The sequence below is a fragment of the Panthera leo genome, chromosome B1, assembly GCF_018350215.1.
Source record: "Panthera leo isolate Ple1 chromosome B1, P.leo_Ple1_pat1.1, whole genome shotgun sequence".
Lineage (NCBI taxonomy): Eukaryota > Metazoa > Chordata > Mammalia > Carnivora > Felidae > Panthera > Panthera leo.
In genome coordinates this window covers 131,453,773-131,471,573 of record NC_056682.1, presented here as the reverse complement: position 1 = coordinate 131,471,573, position 17,801 = coordinate 131,453,773, and the positions used below count along the sequence as shown (strand labels likewise).

Here is a 17,801-nt window from a genome sequence, read left to right as displayed (position 1 = left end):
TTCCAGGGATTTCCTGTTGGGACCCTTGGTATTAATTACCCTGATTAAAGCAGATTACATGCCCACCTGAGGGAAAGCTATGCCCTGACCAGCCCATATATCATCTGAGATGGAATGGATGTGCAGAATTACTTGCATTGACTCGATGCAGTTTTATAGTAAGAGAATTCATGTGTTATTCAGCTGGAGACTCAAATGATTTTTTAAAGTACAAAATATTTACAATTATACTGCTCATTCTCATAAATGGCAAATTGTGCCATTTTCACAAAAAGTACCATCAAAGATTGAATGCTTTTGCAGGCATGCCTTTAGCTTTATGAGGGTCTTCAAAAGACCCATTTAAACATAAAATACACTGAAGTCAGACATTAGGTTTTATAGTTTCACCTACCGTTTCTGTGCTAATATTTATTGAACAACTACTGCCAAGCCCTGAACAATATGTAAGAGATACAAATAAGAAAGGACACCTGTGTCCAAACTTTACTGTCTGCTAGTGAGACAAATATGTAATGTCAAGGAAGCTGAGCAGATGGTCAAATGTTCTTTATCAAGAAAGCATACTGTTTAATAATGTCTAAGGTCAGAGTAAATAACATAACCAAGATTTAAGCTCATGTTTGCCAGTTTCCAAAATGAGCCTACATTCTAAACTCCAAACAAACAAAACAAAAGAAAGACAGAAAACACAGAAGATGGAAAAAAAAATGAAGAAATCCATCATGGCATTTAAGAAATGTAAATGTAGTCTGTTTGTGATGAATTTGGTGCCAAACATCAAACTAGAAACAACAAAGATAAATAACCACGATGGGTTTTGAAACTTGAATTTGCAAAATATTTGTTTGTTGTATTACTTAAGACAATTCAGTTCAGCCAAATAGAGAAGGGAAAAACAATGAGGAGAAGTACAACTAAGTTTCAACAATATGTAAGGAGATAGTGTGGTGGACACAGTTGACATAGATAATTAAGTAGAGATAGAAGAAACAAGCTAAGCACCCAACAGTTATGAGACATCAAATATTCATCTCTTAAATGAGTCACCCATTGATTATACCCTTGCTGGCCCCATGTGTTATCTGCCTGAGATATGCAGATAAAAACCCATAGCCGTTCAGGAGTCTATTTTAGCAAGTTAGAATTATACCTAGGCACACTTGCCTCTGATGATAGAGCAAGCTGTGTTGGCTCAGTCATGTTCCATCTGCTGAGCCCCCTGCACACACTCAACACTGGTCCTCAAAAAACCCACTGTGACCAGGAAAGGTTGATGTGGTAGAGAAGACGAGAAACAGAACAGACAAATATCATGTAACACAGGACTCAGAATGTGGGCCTTTCATCCCACTGAAACCCTTTCTATGTAGGTAAGCCTAGCAGATCTTTCCCTCCTTGCTTTGTGCTGTGTTTTAAGCTGATCAGTAAATCTGTGACTAGAATATCATAATATGGTTTGTGAACCTTTCTGTACTAGGACCACAGCTCCTGCTTGCACTATGGGATAGACATAAAGGTAGCTGAGGATACACAGTGATGAGGCTACAGGAGTGGAGGGGTCAAATTAGGGACAAAGGCTACAAGGCCCAGGACATCATTAGAATTGTTCCCAGCACCAACAAAAGTTGGAGTTAACTCAGGAGGAGTGGACTGCAAGGCCTGGATAATACCAACAGAACTTACCTACAAATTCACCGAAGGTTTGCTAAACACACCAGAGACCAGAACATCCACAATATAAAAATCGACACGCATGTATTCTGGGCCCCTCTTTCTTCAGCCATTGGGATATGGCAACTCTTACTTGCAAGCCCACCTTCCTCTAAGTACCCAGATGCCACCTTGGACAGAACAGCAGGAGGTGCAAGAGGTCCGAAAGACTCAAGATTTCACCTGACAGAGCTGGAGTCCTCTCAAAGTGACATTTAAAGCTAGAAGAGACTAAGGCAATATTAACTGGCAGGTATGGTTCCCATTCCGCCTGGATGTGGTTTATTGAGGAAAAACAGATGTTATAGTGAGGAAGCTGCAACTTCTTTGTAAATATGAGTAGTAAGTGAAATTTTGAGCCCACTTTGGCTTTACTAACAGTGCTAGTAATATGGGAAGAGATGAAAAGAATGAGGAAGAGAAAGGTGGTTAGTCAATGGACATAGAAACGGAGGCTCTTTGAACTCCAATGAATGGAGTGTTCCACTTCAACATGCACACGTATGCGCGCGCGCGCGCACACACACACACACACACACACACACTACAAATATCTAGTATTCTATTATTCTAAACAACTATCTTCAGTATCAGGATATCTGAGCCATTGCTACGTATAAGATATGTCTAGGTAAAGAGGTCCCAAACTAAAAACAAGTATGCCAGCCCCTATGCTTACATTTACATAGCTCTCACCTTTCTGCCACAAACATGAAAAAAAATATTTTTTTCTCCTTAAGCTATGTTTTTCCAGAAATACTATGCTAAAAATCCTAAAAACATAAGCATTTCCTATAAGTAGAACTGGGATAGAAAAAAAAAAAAAAGGCTAACCTGAAGTTAAAGAATAGGAATGACTGAGAATCACTCCTCTACTAGAGTGAATAATCTCTTATATAGTATGATTTTCATGTCAACTTTACATGAAATTTTGCATATACTTTGGATTAAACTAAGGAAAAATATTCAGTTTCATACATGGGTCAGTGTGCACTTCAATCAAGGTAGAGATCAATGCATGCAGGCCACAGGCAAGAAGTAAGGGTCTAATCAGAGATGACTGTCTCAGGCCAAATAGGTTGATCTGCTGCTTCATACTCTACACATTTCCTGTCCTAAAGTATTTGTTTTCCAAACTTGGAAAGATGAAGTGAAATAGAAGGTCAGTATTTTACAATAGAAAAAAAAAAATCAGATTTTGAAGAAAACTCTTGGGAATGATAAAAAGATAATCACCTGGATACCTGGATGCTACAAGGCTCAGGGCTAAGAAGAAAAGAGACAGACAGGCACACAGGATACCAAAAAGTTCCAAGCACAAAAATGAGGGAGTTTTACTATGAAAATTCAATCTGTGGGGCTGATTTACCATGTGGTAACCATTTGGGGCATATGTGTAAAAAATTGCCCACATATCTCTAGATGTTTTAGGATGCCATCACAACCTACCACAAATCGCAGCTGTTTCTGAAACTTGAAAAAAAAAAAAGAAAAAAGATGTGACCTGTGATGATACAGAAGTCAGCAGATAAAGTTGATAATAAAGAATAATATATATTTCTCATTTAGCTCTTCTAGGGACAAACAAAATGCCCCCTTGGAAGACAATACCAGTTTATAAATACAAGTATGCTTGATATATATGCATTTTCTATATATTGAAATAAAAACTTAAATCATAGCATTCTGTAAATTGTATAATTGACAATACGTGGTTATTGCAAAAGTAGCATCGACAGAACTGGTTTTGAAATTTATTAATTCAGCCCTAGAAATACATGCATTTTCTCATGGATTTTACATCAGTGGTATTTATTGATGCTACTGTATTGTAACCAGGAGTTTCTACAGTCCATTAAGGTTTCACAAACATTTATCAAACAAGCTCTTTCTCTGTCACTTTCAGCAACCATGCTTCAACAGAAATTCTAGCATTACTAAGAGAAAACAAAAATGTGAACAGAAAAAGGTCATACACATACCCAGAAGGAACAAATTCGTGGTTATTTTAATTCGTTCTCAGTCTAGCCACTAGACTTTTCCAGTAACTACAATTAAGCATTCATATTTAACTCATCTATAATAAGGAAGTCTGAAATGCTCGAGAATGCTTTACTTTAAATCAAGTTGTCCTAAGCGCATAAACTCCGGCACACTTCTTCCTTCATCTTTTTTGGAAAGGCAAACAGACAAAAATGCTGAATGCTGTCCCAAACACTGTTTAACGTCCATTTGAATAGATAGGCATTTAAGTAACAAACCTTCCCCCACCTCCTAGAAAGGAAAAACAAAATCGCACAAACATCTCAGCAAAACCAGGAGGGCACAGGCCTCTCCTCAGCCCCGCCGTGTCCACAGAAGACGGGGGCGGCCTGTACTCACACAGATAGCGAGAGCGCCTGCCCCCATTCTCGCAGGAAGTGCCTGGTAGAAGTGATGAAGACCAGATGAAAACATCAAAATGACAGCAAAGTACGAGAATTCCATTCAGTAGATATGATTTCATTTGAAACACAGTTCCTAATCCAGAGGCCTCAGAGGGAGCGAAGAGCAGCTCCTAACATTTTCGGAAGCGTGGTTTTGCTTCTCACTCGGCTGAACCCACATGGCTGGCAGGACTGCCTGGAGTTGAAATCTGATCCAGAGCGTCTAGTATTGGCAAGTAGAGGAGGTCATGTGACAGGGGCCTTAAGCTGCTGACATCTTTTTCTTAAACCTGACTTGCCAGATGCCACACACAGGCTTTCTCCGGTCAGAAAACACCCATCACCTGGTGGTATTCATTAATAGGAGGACTAAGTGCAAAACAGTGAATATGCAAACCTGATTCCTAGTTGCTAGTCCTAAGAAAAATTCACATATTCACACTCAGGTTTCAATCTGCAGGCACATGCCTCACTTTTCTGAGACACTTTTCACTCCCACTGCCCCTTAGAAACTAGTTAAAGTCTATCAAAACATTCTTCCCTCCACCTTTAGTCTATCAGAATTGTTTTAAGTAAAAATACTTTATTTTATGCAACTCTTACCACTTCTCATTACTTTTGAATTATCTTATTCACAGACACTGGTGATCAACGTAAAACATAACATGTTTCTAGACTTTCACAATTCAACATATGTGATTTATAGTGTGGAAAATCAGCCTCTGGTTGACCTTTCAACAATGTCCTACTTCACATGCTGTGTCATTAGAAAATGTGACAGACTTTACAATTTCCAAATATTTGAACTGATAGCTAAAATATCCATTTCACATAAGCCAGAAGGACACTGTCTTAGTGGCACATTTAAGAGAATGCTGACTAATACTGCGTGAGAAGTTTCACTTTACCCAATTTTAGAAGACTTAAATTGCCTCAACAACAAAACATAATAAAATTGTATCTTAAAGGCACAGGGTGGGAAGACCAGGGAAAGCTGAAATCAGTTCCCATTTCAGTACTTCCCTTCAAATGTATATTTCCAGCCAATCAACAGTGCCCACAGCAAAGCCAGAGGACATGACAAAGTCCATTTTATTTCAGTGCATGCATTTAGAACATTGCAAAGACACTTCCACAAGTTGCACTAACACAATCCCAAGGCCAAACAATGGAATGGGAGTGGGCGAATGGACATAAACCCCTCCACTGAAAAATAAAACTTTTTTCTGCTTCCACCTAATGTAGATTTTATCACTTCTGCTTTCCATTTACCCATTAGAAAACTAGGCTATTAAAGAAAATTATTATAAAACAGACTTTTTCCAATACATTAAAATTTTGTCTTCTTTTTCTGAGGATACAAGTACTGCCAGTCTTTGGTGAAAAATAAAAGCCTAAAGATTAGGTCAATTTTTATCACCTATACTGGTTGAGGCACTATGCAACAATATACAATGATCAGAAAGACATGATACCTTCTCTTATGGATCATTCAATGGGAGGAGAGAGGAATGAAAATCAATAAGGCTTTTTAATTAGTCATCACAGAGGCAGTAACAAAGAAGCAGAGATGAGGTAGTGAAAAAATAACAAAGGACACCCAAAAACATTTAACATATTTCGATTCTATTTTTTGTTTTTGAAAAACATAATTTAAATCTAATTTGTGAGTTTTCCATCCTAATTTTTTTCACTTAACATTATATCACTGACATGTTCCCATACTGTTAACACTATAAACAATTTTAATCACATACAATATTACGTTCTGTATATATAACAGTTTTTTTAGTCATTCTCCTATTTTTAGACATTTACATGGTTTCTGATTTTATGTGTGTATGTGACTGTAAGTAATGCTTTATCCTCATTCTGATTATTTTCTAGTCAAGACTCCAGAAAGTGAAATTGTTGGATCACGTTGAATATTAACATGTGCTAACGTTGTTGACACACATTGACTCTGGCAGTTTATAATCCTCAATTCACGCTACCCAAGTTTGAATATTTTGTAAAATATTTCATAACTTAATAAATGAAAAGGACTTCTCACTTAAAATTCAGGTTTATCATTAAAGATAAGAAAATTCATTAGTCATTTGTATTTTCTAATCCATGTGTGGCATTGTCCATTTATCAAATCGTTACTTAACAAGTCTCTTTTATAAGCTCATTTTAAGGATTAAATGATATATAATCTATAAAAAGCTCTTAGTATATTACCTGCCAAATAGTAATAAAAAAGCAATTTTGGATGCTTATCATATGGTTGGATTATTTATCTATTTGGAATATTTTTTGAAATATAGCAAAAAATGAGGATCTAAATTGATTTGATTTTTATTTTTCATTTAACTACTGTGGCCCACATGGTTAATTCTTTCCAGTATGCAATCTCTCTTTCTGATACTATTAGAGCTTCTTTTCCCTCTTAGTTGGGGCTGAGCCCATAGTTGTTCATCTACAGATTACATTTCCCAACCTTTCATACCAGTAGATAGGGCCATGACTCATTAACAGAGTGTGAATCGATTGGGTATGTACAACTTCTGTGTCGCATGATTCATAGGATCTTTCCTCTTCATCACATGTTGGAATGTGAATACACCTCACTTGGATCATACAGGAGAAAGAGTCCCAGGGGATGAAAGACTGAGCAGATGGAAGGAACCTAGACCTCTGAATGGCCTTGTGGAGTATGGTTGCATTAACATGCTTGTATCAATTAGACTCCCATTGGGAAAAGAAATCAAACTCTCAAATATGTTACTATATTTGAAAGTCCTGTGTGTGTGTAAAACAAGTTTGTCTTTAACCTAATATACTAACCAAATGACTCCCATTTATTGAGCAAGTTTTTCATCTCCCATGTATGATACTATCCTTACTATATATTAAATTCATATACGTACACACACACAACCAGGGTCTTTTTCAGACTAATATATTCTATCTAGGTTTTTCTTTCTTCCATAGTTTACCTAGTTTTATTCCATATCCATATTTGAATAACTGTATCTTTATAATTGACTTAAATAGCTGATAAAGATAGCCTTCTCTAATTATTTTTTCAAAACTTTATTGTTCCTTCCCAATTTTTCATGATGGATTTCAAAAACATTAAGTAATGTTAGAACAAGTTAGAACATCAAAATATTATACCTTGCATTATTGTTCCTAATACATATATATAACAATACTACATAAGGATGACAAAAATCTAGTCCTTATTTTCACAAGTACTTGTACACTATTATAAAGTGAAATTAGTACTGTGCTAAACTTATCCTTATTTTTGGTAATGACTATATTTCACGGCAAAAAGATACCCTGAATAGGCCATTTAACAAACAGAACTAAAAACATTCTTCACATCAAACAATGTCTTTCCATGGAATAGATCTAAAATTGGAGTCCGAAATAATTTTCCTCACCCCTAAAGAGATGCAAGTGATAGTAGAGTCTAATTCCAGAAAGTTCTCTGAGCTGACAAACATATATATTCCTAAGTATTGATTTATAAAGAATCTTAAAGATATACAAGGCCCAGCCAAGAGAGTTGTTTATATAAAATATGAGCTATCACTTTTTTTTCCCAGAAAGAATAAAGAAATTGTAACAAGTATTTTTCAGAATAGTTCACTCTGGTAGGCTAACTCCATGACTACTCCCAGAAATGCTGAAATACCAGGTCAGAAAAGGATCCCTATTTTCAAGATCTGTGGGCTCCCTGGAGGAAGGAGTCAAGCTGACTTCATAAAGGATGGTCAGATCCCTAGGATGCTTCATTCAAATGACCCTGTAAACTGGGGAAGTTTGATGAAGGGATCTAAAAAGGCCAAGTTGTCCTCTAGCCACCAAAGAAGCTAAAAATCCTTCAAAGTCGATCTCTCTGATGTTAACTGGCAGAGCTACCAGTTTTCAAAAGACAAAATCTCTTCAGCTGGAGTAGCAATAACAGTTGTCAGAACAGCAGCGGTCAGCAGTTACAGTACTGCTGGCCACGTAGCAGAGACCGGCGAGTATCATGGGGTGTGGTGGTGGCGGCACTGACAGCATCAATCACCTGATGCCCATTGGAAATGGGACATTGGAGGCTTTTCCTTCCAAACTCAGTCTGCCTATACTCCAGCTCTACCTCTATCCCAGCTACTTCTCCAGGAGTACACTAGCCTGGACCAGAATCAATGGCATCCAATCAGACTGGGTATCAGTAGTCAGTCAGCAACTATTTATTGTTTATATACTATCTCTTGACCAGAGAGGTTCAGATATTTGGGGTTTTGAATCTCTAGCAGCATGTGCACCTGAAAGATTATTTGCTCTAGGTCAGCAGTCAGCAAACTACAGTCTGTGAGCCACATCTGGCCACCACAGGCCCCTTCCAGCTACTCTAGATCAACTCCGGTTGCACCCATCTGTTTATATAACATGCCTGGCTGCTTTGGTACTACAGTGGCCAAGGTTAGCATCTGCAACAGAGACTGAACCTATGCCCCACAAGGCCTAAAACATTTACCATCTGACCCTTTACAGAAAAAGTTTGCTGACCCTTGCTGGTTGGCTATTCAGTAACATTACTGGGCATGAAAATCCTTATATATCCAAAGAAAGACTCTTCTATGGGCCTTGGCTCCTTGGAAAATAATGGGAAGTAGGTCTTTCTTGGGTTTATTAGTCTATTTGTTACCACTGCTCCATTACCTGGCCTTGGGACTATTCTTACCTTCTTCTAATTATTTTCTGAAGGATTTTCCAGAAAGACGTCCAGTTCATAATCTGATCATATTTCTGTTCTGAAGTCTAGGTGAATTCTCATCCCATTTGAGGAAAAAAAAAAATTACAATACTCCTAGGAAAAGATCGAATGTTCTGTAGCCATGGAAACAAATAGCCAATATAACTCATTTTAAACCTGTTCAATTGATCAGCACCTTCCCTCAGTAAACCAAGTAATTTTGCAAGCCAACCTATCAGTAACAGCCCAATTAAGAAGGGGCTCAGTCTAATAAGTAAGTCTTTGAGTGTCAACCAATCAATAACTGTCTCATTTGAGTAACCACTCTCCTTCCAATGATGTCACACTCCTGCAAACCCACCTGTATAATTATCATCAGTCTGCTCTGCTCAGAAAGACCATGCCTGACATCAGAGTTTTCCCCTACTGTGACAGTAAGTTCAGCTTTGTCTTTTTGTCAGGTACATAGTGTTGATCTCGTCATTCTTTGACACATCCTTAGTTTAGACATCCCAATTCTGTGGGTCATTATTTAAGCCTTATTGTTTGACCTGCATTTCTATTATTTCCTCACTTGCTTGCCTAACGTCCCTTTTTCCAGTTCTGTTTATGGCCCCACTTAACGCTTGGCATGTCACTTGACTAAGGCTAGACTGGATACTATTCCCTATCCCTTCCCTGGAAGCCAAAGCAGATCCACTTTGCCAGCGTCCACAGAAGGAGAGAATCAGGACCCAGTCCTGTAAGAAGTGGACAAGAGTACTGATGGGAATTGAGAGGTTCCATTCCTCAGTCCGGGAAAACTAGACAAGAGCTGCATTTTCTTTTGAAAACAGTTTATTTTCCCACTAAGGTTGCTAAAACCATAATTTAACTTCTATATTTCATAAGCACTTATATAATAGACAATGTGTACCTATTAGTATTCGAGGAATTATGGCTAAGAGGAGGTATGAATAATGGTATAGTACTTGAACTATGAAGTATATGTAAGAATTTTTTTGAGGACACTATTTGCAAATCTTGAGAAGGTATTCCGTTTGGCCATTCTGTCTCACCAGCATAGTGATTTGAAAGGCCACATACCTAGGTGGGAATTACTAGCAATCAACATAAACACTTTAATACCCATTGTTCCTTACTCTGCCTGCTTCACAGTTTATTATTACTTCACAGACCCTGAAGGCATTTGAGTCTTAATCCTTCAATTAACAAATACAATACACTAAATTGTATAATCAAATTTAAAATGTGTGCCCTTAGTACTTAAGAATTTGAAGCCGGGGGTGCCTGGGTCGCTCAGTCAGTTAAGCATCCAGCTCTTGATTTCAGCTCAGGTCGTGATCTCATGGTTCGTGGGACAGAGCCCTGCAGAGCTTGCTTGGGATTCTCTTTCTCTGCCCCTCCTCCATGCTTGCACACTTGCTCTCTTTCACAAAAATAAATGTTAAAAAGAAAAGAATTTGAAGAAAGCAAAAAACAACAACAACAACAACAACAACAACCCATGATGGATGAAGGTCACTGGAGCTAGAGCCGCAAGAAGGCAGGTGTTGAGCGGACTTCTACAGAAGTCACTGATTATGAAGGCAGGGGAGGGAGAAGGCATTCTTATGTGGGTCTTTGTGATGGGCAAAGAGACAGACATTAGCATGAAAAGTAAGGGACTTTAAATAGAAGAATAAGAAATCTAGGCAGGACCTCAGTCATGAACCACTGTATGTTCTTAAATAAATAGCTTGACAAAAGTGCTGCCAGATTAATCTGAGGTCTGACTAAAATGTGCTAAAATAAAAAGGAAACTTCTTATAAATAAATGGACCCTGTTAACAATTGCCCAGCTGAGAGGATAATTTCTTGAATTTAGATACTGAAAGATAAATCACAAACTTTGTAGACAGAACTTGTAAGACTGATAACTGACTTTATATAAGAGGCAAAAGAGGTGTCACGTAGTCAAGAACAGCATGAAGGAAGACTCTAAAATTTGTTTGCCAGGACAATGAAATTGTGCCAAGTAGTGTATCTTAAACGCCAGTCTGCCTGGCAAAGTTCCAATTTATGCTTGTTGATTCAATGCAGTTATTAATAGCATCGCTTTTCACTCTTAAAAGTGTTCTGGAAAGGTGAGGCTGAGGGAGGTGACAGCGAAGGGTGCTGCCAGAGTATCAGGACTTGCTCTACCAGGATCCTAAGAAGGGAGAGTTCAAGACTTCCATCTTTATATGTGGAATCTTAAAGAAAGAAAGAAAGAAAGGAAGAAAGAAAGAAAGAGGAAAAGAAAGGAAAAGAAAAAAAGAATGCCACTAATATGGAGGATAATATCATATAGTCTAATTAGAATCCTAGGAGGAAATCAAAGATTGGACTAGAAAAACATTTTTCAAAATAAAAGCTGAAAAATTTCAAAATTGATAACAAACATTAACCCTTAGCTTTACAGACCTCTAGAAGGATAAAGAAAACCACTCATATTTTTAACAGTGCTAACAATGAGAGTTAAAGACCAAAAAAGCCTTTAAAGTAAACCAGAAAAAGATTCTTACTTTTTTAAAGTTTATTTATTTTGAGAGAGAGACACAGAGAGAGAGAGAGAGAGAGAGAGAGAGAGAGCAAGCAAGCAGGGGAGAGACAGAGAGAAGGAAAGAGAGAGAATCCCAAACAGGCTCTACACTGTCAACATAGAGCCCAATGTGGAGCTTGAACCCATGAACTATGAGATCATGACCTGAGCCGAAATCAAAAGTCAGACACTTAACTGAGCTACCCAGTCGCCCATGGAACAATAGGAGTTACAACTTAGTTCTCAGAAGAAATTAATAGAGACCAGAAAATAATGGACTGATATGTACACAGGGTTTTGAGGGGGTGGGGTGAGGCAAAGAAACTTACAAAATTAAAATTACATATCCAGAGAAAATGTTCTTCATAAGATGAAGGTGAAATAAAAACATTTTCAGAGAGAGGAAAGCTGAGTAAATTTGACGTTAGTGAGTTCACACTATAAGAAATGCTAAAAGGAGTTCTTTGGGTGAAGGGAAGTGATACCAGATGGATGGAAAAACTGGATCTACTAAAAGGAATGAGGAATGTTGTAAGTGGCAAATATGTGGAAGCAGGTTTGATTCCCAGCAGAAGCTGTGGGTGTCTTGTGTGATTTGCTGTGATTCTGATGGACTTTGGTGTCCTGAAGGGACTTTAGGCAGCCTCATCATTTGGCTTCAGCATCTCCTAAAAAAAAGTTACACAAGATTATGGGAGCTGAAAACATGAATTCCAGTCCTCTTCACTTCCGATTTCCTTGGGGGGTGATGGCATGGTCAATGATCCTTGGATTTGTTCTCTCATCTGAGGGTGAAGTTTTCACTTAATATCAGCTCTATACAGAAAGGAGAAAAACCTAAGTGTACAACTTACCAACAATTTGAAACATAAAATTCTTAAAGTTTAACTATCTTAAGAGAAAGTTGGAGGACCTAGAATCATCCTTAAGAGATAATGGCCTTTGTAAGGAGTTATCAAGAATGGCAAGAAGGGAGGCAACAGATGAAAAGCTAAATGGGTCCAATTCTGTACTTGAGGGTGAAACACATTTTAAAGAAAAAGAACAGAAGAAAAATCTAAATATTCAGACCTAGATGAATTGGTCTCTAACTTTACAAAGAGGGCAATCCCACTAGAATACAAATCAAAGTCTATGATATCACTAGGGACTTTTCCAACCAGAGCTCACAGCAGACGGCATTTGGATATGGTCCTTCACTAAAAAGTCTGTCTTCATTGGAAAGATCTTTTCACTGCCCTCCACATACATTTTCACCTTGGCAACCAGGCTTCATTCCTCTACCTCTAATGCCGGTGCAAGGTCCTGTGGGCCAGTTTATGACATCAGGACCTGAGAAGGCATATGTTGACCAGGTCAAAATATCCCACCAAGGGATATTCTAGAGCCACCACAGCCTATAAGGAAGTTTTACAGAAATCTAAATTTCAGGTTTTATAAATAAGTTTTGTAAGTAAGATTTATTTGAATATCTTTAAAAATAGTTATAAATAAATCACTGTCTCAGTTTAGACTATGTATTATATGGCTACCCTACTAATAGAAGGAATTAATTAGTTGGGGAACAGAACATGTTTGGATAGAAAGTTGCATTTGATTTCAGGCAGATTCCAGAAATCAGTCACACAGTGGGAGGAAATTTCAGTAGGAAGTATACATTAGGAGCCTTTTCATAAACATCTCAAAGCCTGCTTCAGTCTTCCCTGGCTTCTTTAATCATCATAGCCTATTTATTCTACCTCTGAAAAAAATTTTTTTTTTTTTTAAATTTTTTTTTCAACATTTTTTATTTATTTTTGGGACAGAGAGAGACAGAGCATGAACGGGGGAGGGGCAGAGAGAGAGGGAGACACAGAATCGGAAACAGGCCCCAGGCTCCGAGCCATCAGCCCAGAGCCTGACGCGGGGCTCGAACTCACGGACCGCGAGATCGTGACCTGGCTGAAGTCGGACGCTTAACCGACTGCGCCACCCAGGCGCCCCCCTCTGAAAATTTTTCAACTCAATCTTCTCTCCGCTATTGCAGCTATTCTTTAAAATTAAAAAATTGTTAAATGTGTGCCTCATCAGCATTCCTTTGGTGCAAGAACACCAGTAACTACCCTTCTGAAACAGATTTGATTATGTTACTTTCCTGCTTATTTTCTTCCTCTTCAGGCCTAAAGGCTTCATATGTTGGCTTCAAGGGATCTGTGATCATGCAAGTAATTATATTTGAATTTTGAGTGTATGCACATGAATCACGCATCTATCGTCATACTTTTAACTTTTTTAAGGAATAAAAACTGCTGGCCTATAGATTAAGTTCCAAACTCCTTAGCATAGCTTTCAAAGTTTTTCAAAATCTAATTTCATACTAGCCTCACCCCCATTATGTATCTTAAATTTTAGCTTTCTTGCTGGTAGTAGGCTGAATAATGGTCCCCCAAAGATGTCCACATCCTAGCTCCCAGGACTTGTGAATATGTCTCCTTGCATGGCAAATGAGATTTTCAGATGTATTTATGTTACAGATCTTGGGAAGGTTATCTTGGATTATCAGGGCTCAATCTAATCATATGGGTCCTTATAAGGAGGAGGAGCAGTCATGATAGAAGCACCCATTGTAGTCAAAGAGATCCCAAGCTGCTGGCTTGAAGATGTAGGAAGGTCACAAGCCAAGGAATGAAGATGGCCTCTAGAAGCTGGAAAATGCAAGAACTCATTGAGGGTACCAAGAAGACGCTTGATTTTAGCCAGTAAAACTGATTTCAGATTTCTGATATCTAGAACAGTAAGATCATAAAGTTGTGCTGTTGTAAGTCACTAAGTTTCTGGTAATTTATCAGAGTACTAATAGGAAACAAATACATTGTTGTTTTTTTTTTTTAACGTTTATTTATTTTTGAGACACAGAGAGACAGAGCATGAACGGGGGAGGGTCAGAGAGAGGGAGACACAGAATCTGAAACAGGCTCCAGGCTCTGAGCGGTCAGCACAGAGCCCGACTCGGGGCTCGAACTCACAGACCGCGAAATCATGACCTGAGCTGAAGTTGGCGGCTTAACCGACTGAGCCACCCAGGCATCCCTGTTGTTCTTTAAACTACTTAAGTGGTACATTGTCTGACTTCAGAATCTTTATGATCTCGTATTTGCCAGACATGTGTCTCCCTTTTCTTATTTAGGGAACTCATACACATACTTCAATGCCTAGCACGAAGGTCTCTAACATTCCTAACACTGCTCCTCTGTGTGCGCACATATGCCTGCTTTAAACCACTTGTAAAATATTTACACACAGCATTGTTATTGTTTGCAAATTTATCTTTCTAGATTGAAATCCTTTGAGGACAGAGTAACATAACATTTCCTTTCAGGCCTCACAACAAATATTCATATAGTTACTGCATTAAATGTGTGGTGATAAATCTTTGGTTGTTCCTGGCAACACTTTGGGACTCACTTAAAAGTCAGGACAAGGGGTGCCTGGGTGGCTCAGTCGGTTAAGTGTCCGACTTAGGCTCAGGTCATGATTTCATAGTTCGTGGGTTCGAGCCCCACATCAGGCTCTATGCTGGCAGCCTGGAGCCTGCTTCAGATTCTGTGTCTCCCTCTCTCTCTGCCCCTCCCCACTCACATTCTGTCTCTCTCGAAAATAAACATTAAAAATTAAAAAATTCAGGACAAGAAACAGGGATCACATGAGTGTCATCAGAAAAAGAATTGAAATGTGTGAGCATAGACATGATTTGTAAGGAATTTTAGAGAAAAAAGTCCAGAGTTCTAAAAAAAAAAAAAAAAAAAGAGAGAGAGAGAGAGAGAAAATAAAAATATAGTGTGGAAAAACAGGTGAAGGTAGTCAAAAGGTACAAACTTCCAGTTATAGGATCAATTAGTCCAGTGAATGTAATGTTCAGCCCAGTGATTACAGTTAATAGTCACTACTAACTATGTATATTTGCATATATGTATTAATATTTATATATTCACTGTATATTTGTAATCTGTGGAGATCTTAAAAGTTCTCATCACAAATAAGAAAAATTTGTATGTAAAGTGATGTGATGGATGCTAATTAAACTTACTATAGTGATCATTTATCAAAATTATACATATATATATAATCAAATGTTGTATACCTAAAATTATATTATATGTCTATTTTACCTTAATAAAACTGGAAGAAAAAATAATGATCTAAAGATTTGTATTTCTGTAAGAAATCTGAATATAAAATTTTAACCTACAATTATATTAAGAATATAAAATCTGTAAGACAGAAGGACTATTTAGGAATATAGTGCTCATGGAAAGATATGTTCATAGTCCTTAATATTTGAGTTCTTCATTTGCAACATCTTTTTGCCAGGAAGATTCCTTTAAGTTTTTTTCAAATCTCGTCTCTAAATAAAGGTTAAGTTGAAATTCTTGAGGCAATTACTTTTGATTTTTTTAAATAAAAATCCACTTGTATATATGGATTGTATATGACTTGTGGCTGGCATAGTCCCTCACCTATTGCAAGACTGTAATAAATAATACAGCATAGTTTTTAAAAATCCAGCAAGTAAAAAAATACTTTGCTATATATATATGTATCATAATCATGTATATATGTATGAAAAATAAGAAAATATTCCTATTAACTGAATAACAATTCCCAGAACTAGAATTACAAGATGTTTCACTTTGTGAGGTGGTATAGGGACGAGTCAGTAACAATTGTTTATCATCCAAGGCTTTCACTTGTGTTCTCATTTACTTATTACAATTCCACAGCATACATATCATTCATGTTTGTCAAATGAGACCGCAGCTCAAGGGAGGTTGAGCAGCCAAACCTACGCTGAGACCTAGGCTTTCACAAATGCATTAAATTAAGATAGGTTAAATCCCCATTTGGAATGCACCTGGTTGCTAATTGTGACTAGGCTAAGGGTACTCATGTTATGAATATCACTGTCAATTACAAAATATAAACAGTAAACCAATATTTCAACTGAGAAAAATACTAGAACAAGGGGTACCTTGAGAGTTTTTTTAAATATTAATTATAAGCACATTTACCTATATTATCTCATTCAATCAACATGAAAACAAGCTAGGATATAAATGGCAAAATTCCCATTTTGCAACAAAAAAAAAAAAAACACCTGAAATTCATAAATCAAACTACTTGCCCAATCACACAGCTGGTAAGATGTATACACAGAGAATATAAATTTAATACTTTGCTTATTTATTCCCTTAACAATCAAATATTTAGTAAGATAATACCATGTGCCATGCACTATTGCAGACTATGTTCCTCTCCAGTGGATTACTTTTAATGGATAGAACTTATACTCCTGGAAACCTTAAAATTCATATATGAGTTATAATGTGCTAGGCTGCCATGGACTTTAGGAAAGATGGAGGGGTGCTGCTATACATTCTTGTACATTCATGTGGCAGTTAACTGTTTAATAACAACATCTCACATGGCTATAGCTGTAACAGTTTATTTTGTACAGACACATATTGATACTAAATATCTATTTTATCTTTTTTTTATTATTATTATTTTTAACGTTTATTTATTTTTAGACAGAGAGACAGAGCACGAGCGGGGGAGGATCAGAGAGAGAGGGAGACACAGAATCTGAAACAGGCTCCAGGCTCTGAGCGGTCAGCACAGAGCCCGACGCGGGGCTCGAGCTCACGGACCGCGAGATCATGACCTGAGCTGAAGTCGGCTGCTTAACCAACTGAGCCACCCAGGCGCCCCTAAATATCTATTTTATATATAACAATGTTTGTTTCTCTTCATTAGAACTATAGCAAAACTCTTAGTGGTCAAGGACTTAACTACCATAACCTGAGACAAATCAATTTCCTAATCATTTATATCAAAGAGCCTTACACTAGGGAGGCTGGGAAGATGGCAGAGTAAGGGGACGCCACGCTCACCTCATCCCACAGATACAACTAGATAACACTTCCATCAGTATAAATAACCCAGAAACTGACCTGAGGACTGACAGAACAAAATCCACAACAAAAGGTGGAGAAGAGGGCATTAAAGAGGGTTGGAAGGGTGGAGACACAGGGGGAAGCAAAATGGACCAGGGCACAAAACAGGCTATCATACCTGGAAGCCTGCACAGGTAAGATGAATCCCCATGGCATTTGGCTTTGAAAGCGAGAAAGACTGAATTTCAAGAGTTCTTACAGCAAGAAGGACTTAAATCCTGGAATTTTAAAAATCAGCAACTTGGTCCTGGAAAGGCCCAGAGAGCAATAGGAAGCCTAGTCCCTGCCCTTAAAGAGACTGCACCACAAAAAGCCCTTTGGAGTTACAGCAGAAAAACACCTGGAGCATATGGGAGAAAGAGCTATTT

At 37.7% G+C, this 17,801-nt stretch overlaps 1 protein-coding gene across 3 annotated transcripts in view; it reads right to left on the bottom strand.

Annotated features, from left to right (window-relative positions):
• FAM13A (family with sequence similarity 13 member A) overlaps positions 1–17,801 on the bottom strand; it is a 357,659-nt gene that overhangs the window by 325,087 nt on the left and 14,771 nt on the right. Inside the window, exon 1 of one of the 3 annotated variants that reach the window (XM_042935906.1) lies at positions 4,096–4,301. The exons of 1 other annotated variant lie outside the window; for it this stretch is intronic. In XM_042935906.1, the coding sequence (XP_042791840.1) occupies positions 4,096–4,200 (105 nt within the window). In that variant the 5' untranslated portion in view covers positions 4,201–4,301. Of the gene's footprint in view, positions 1–4,095; positions 4,302–17,801 lie in introns of those variants that run through there. One more of the 3 variants, XM_042935907.1, reaches the window with a different exon arrangement.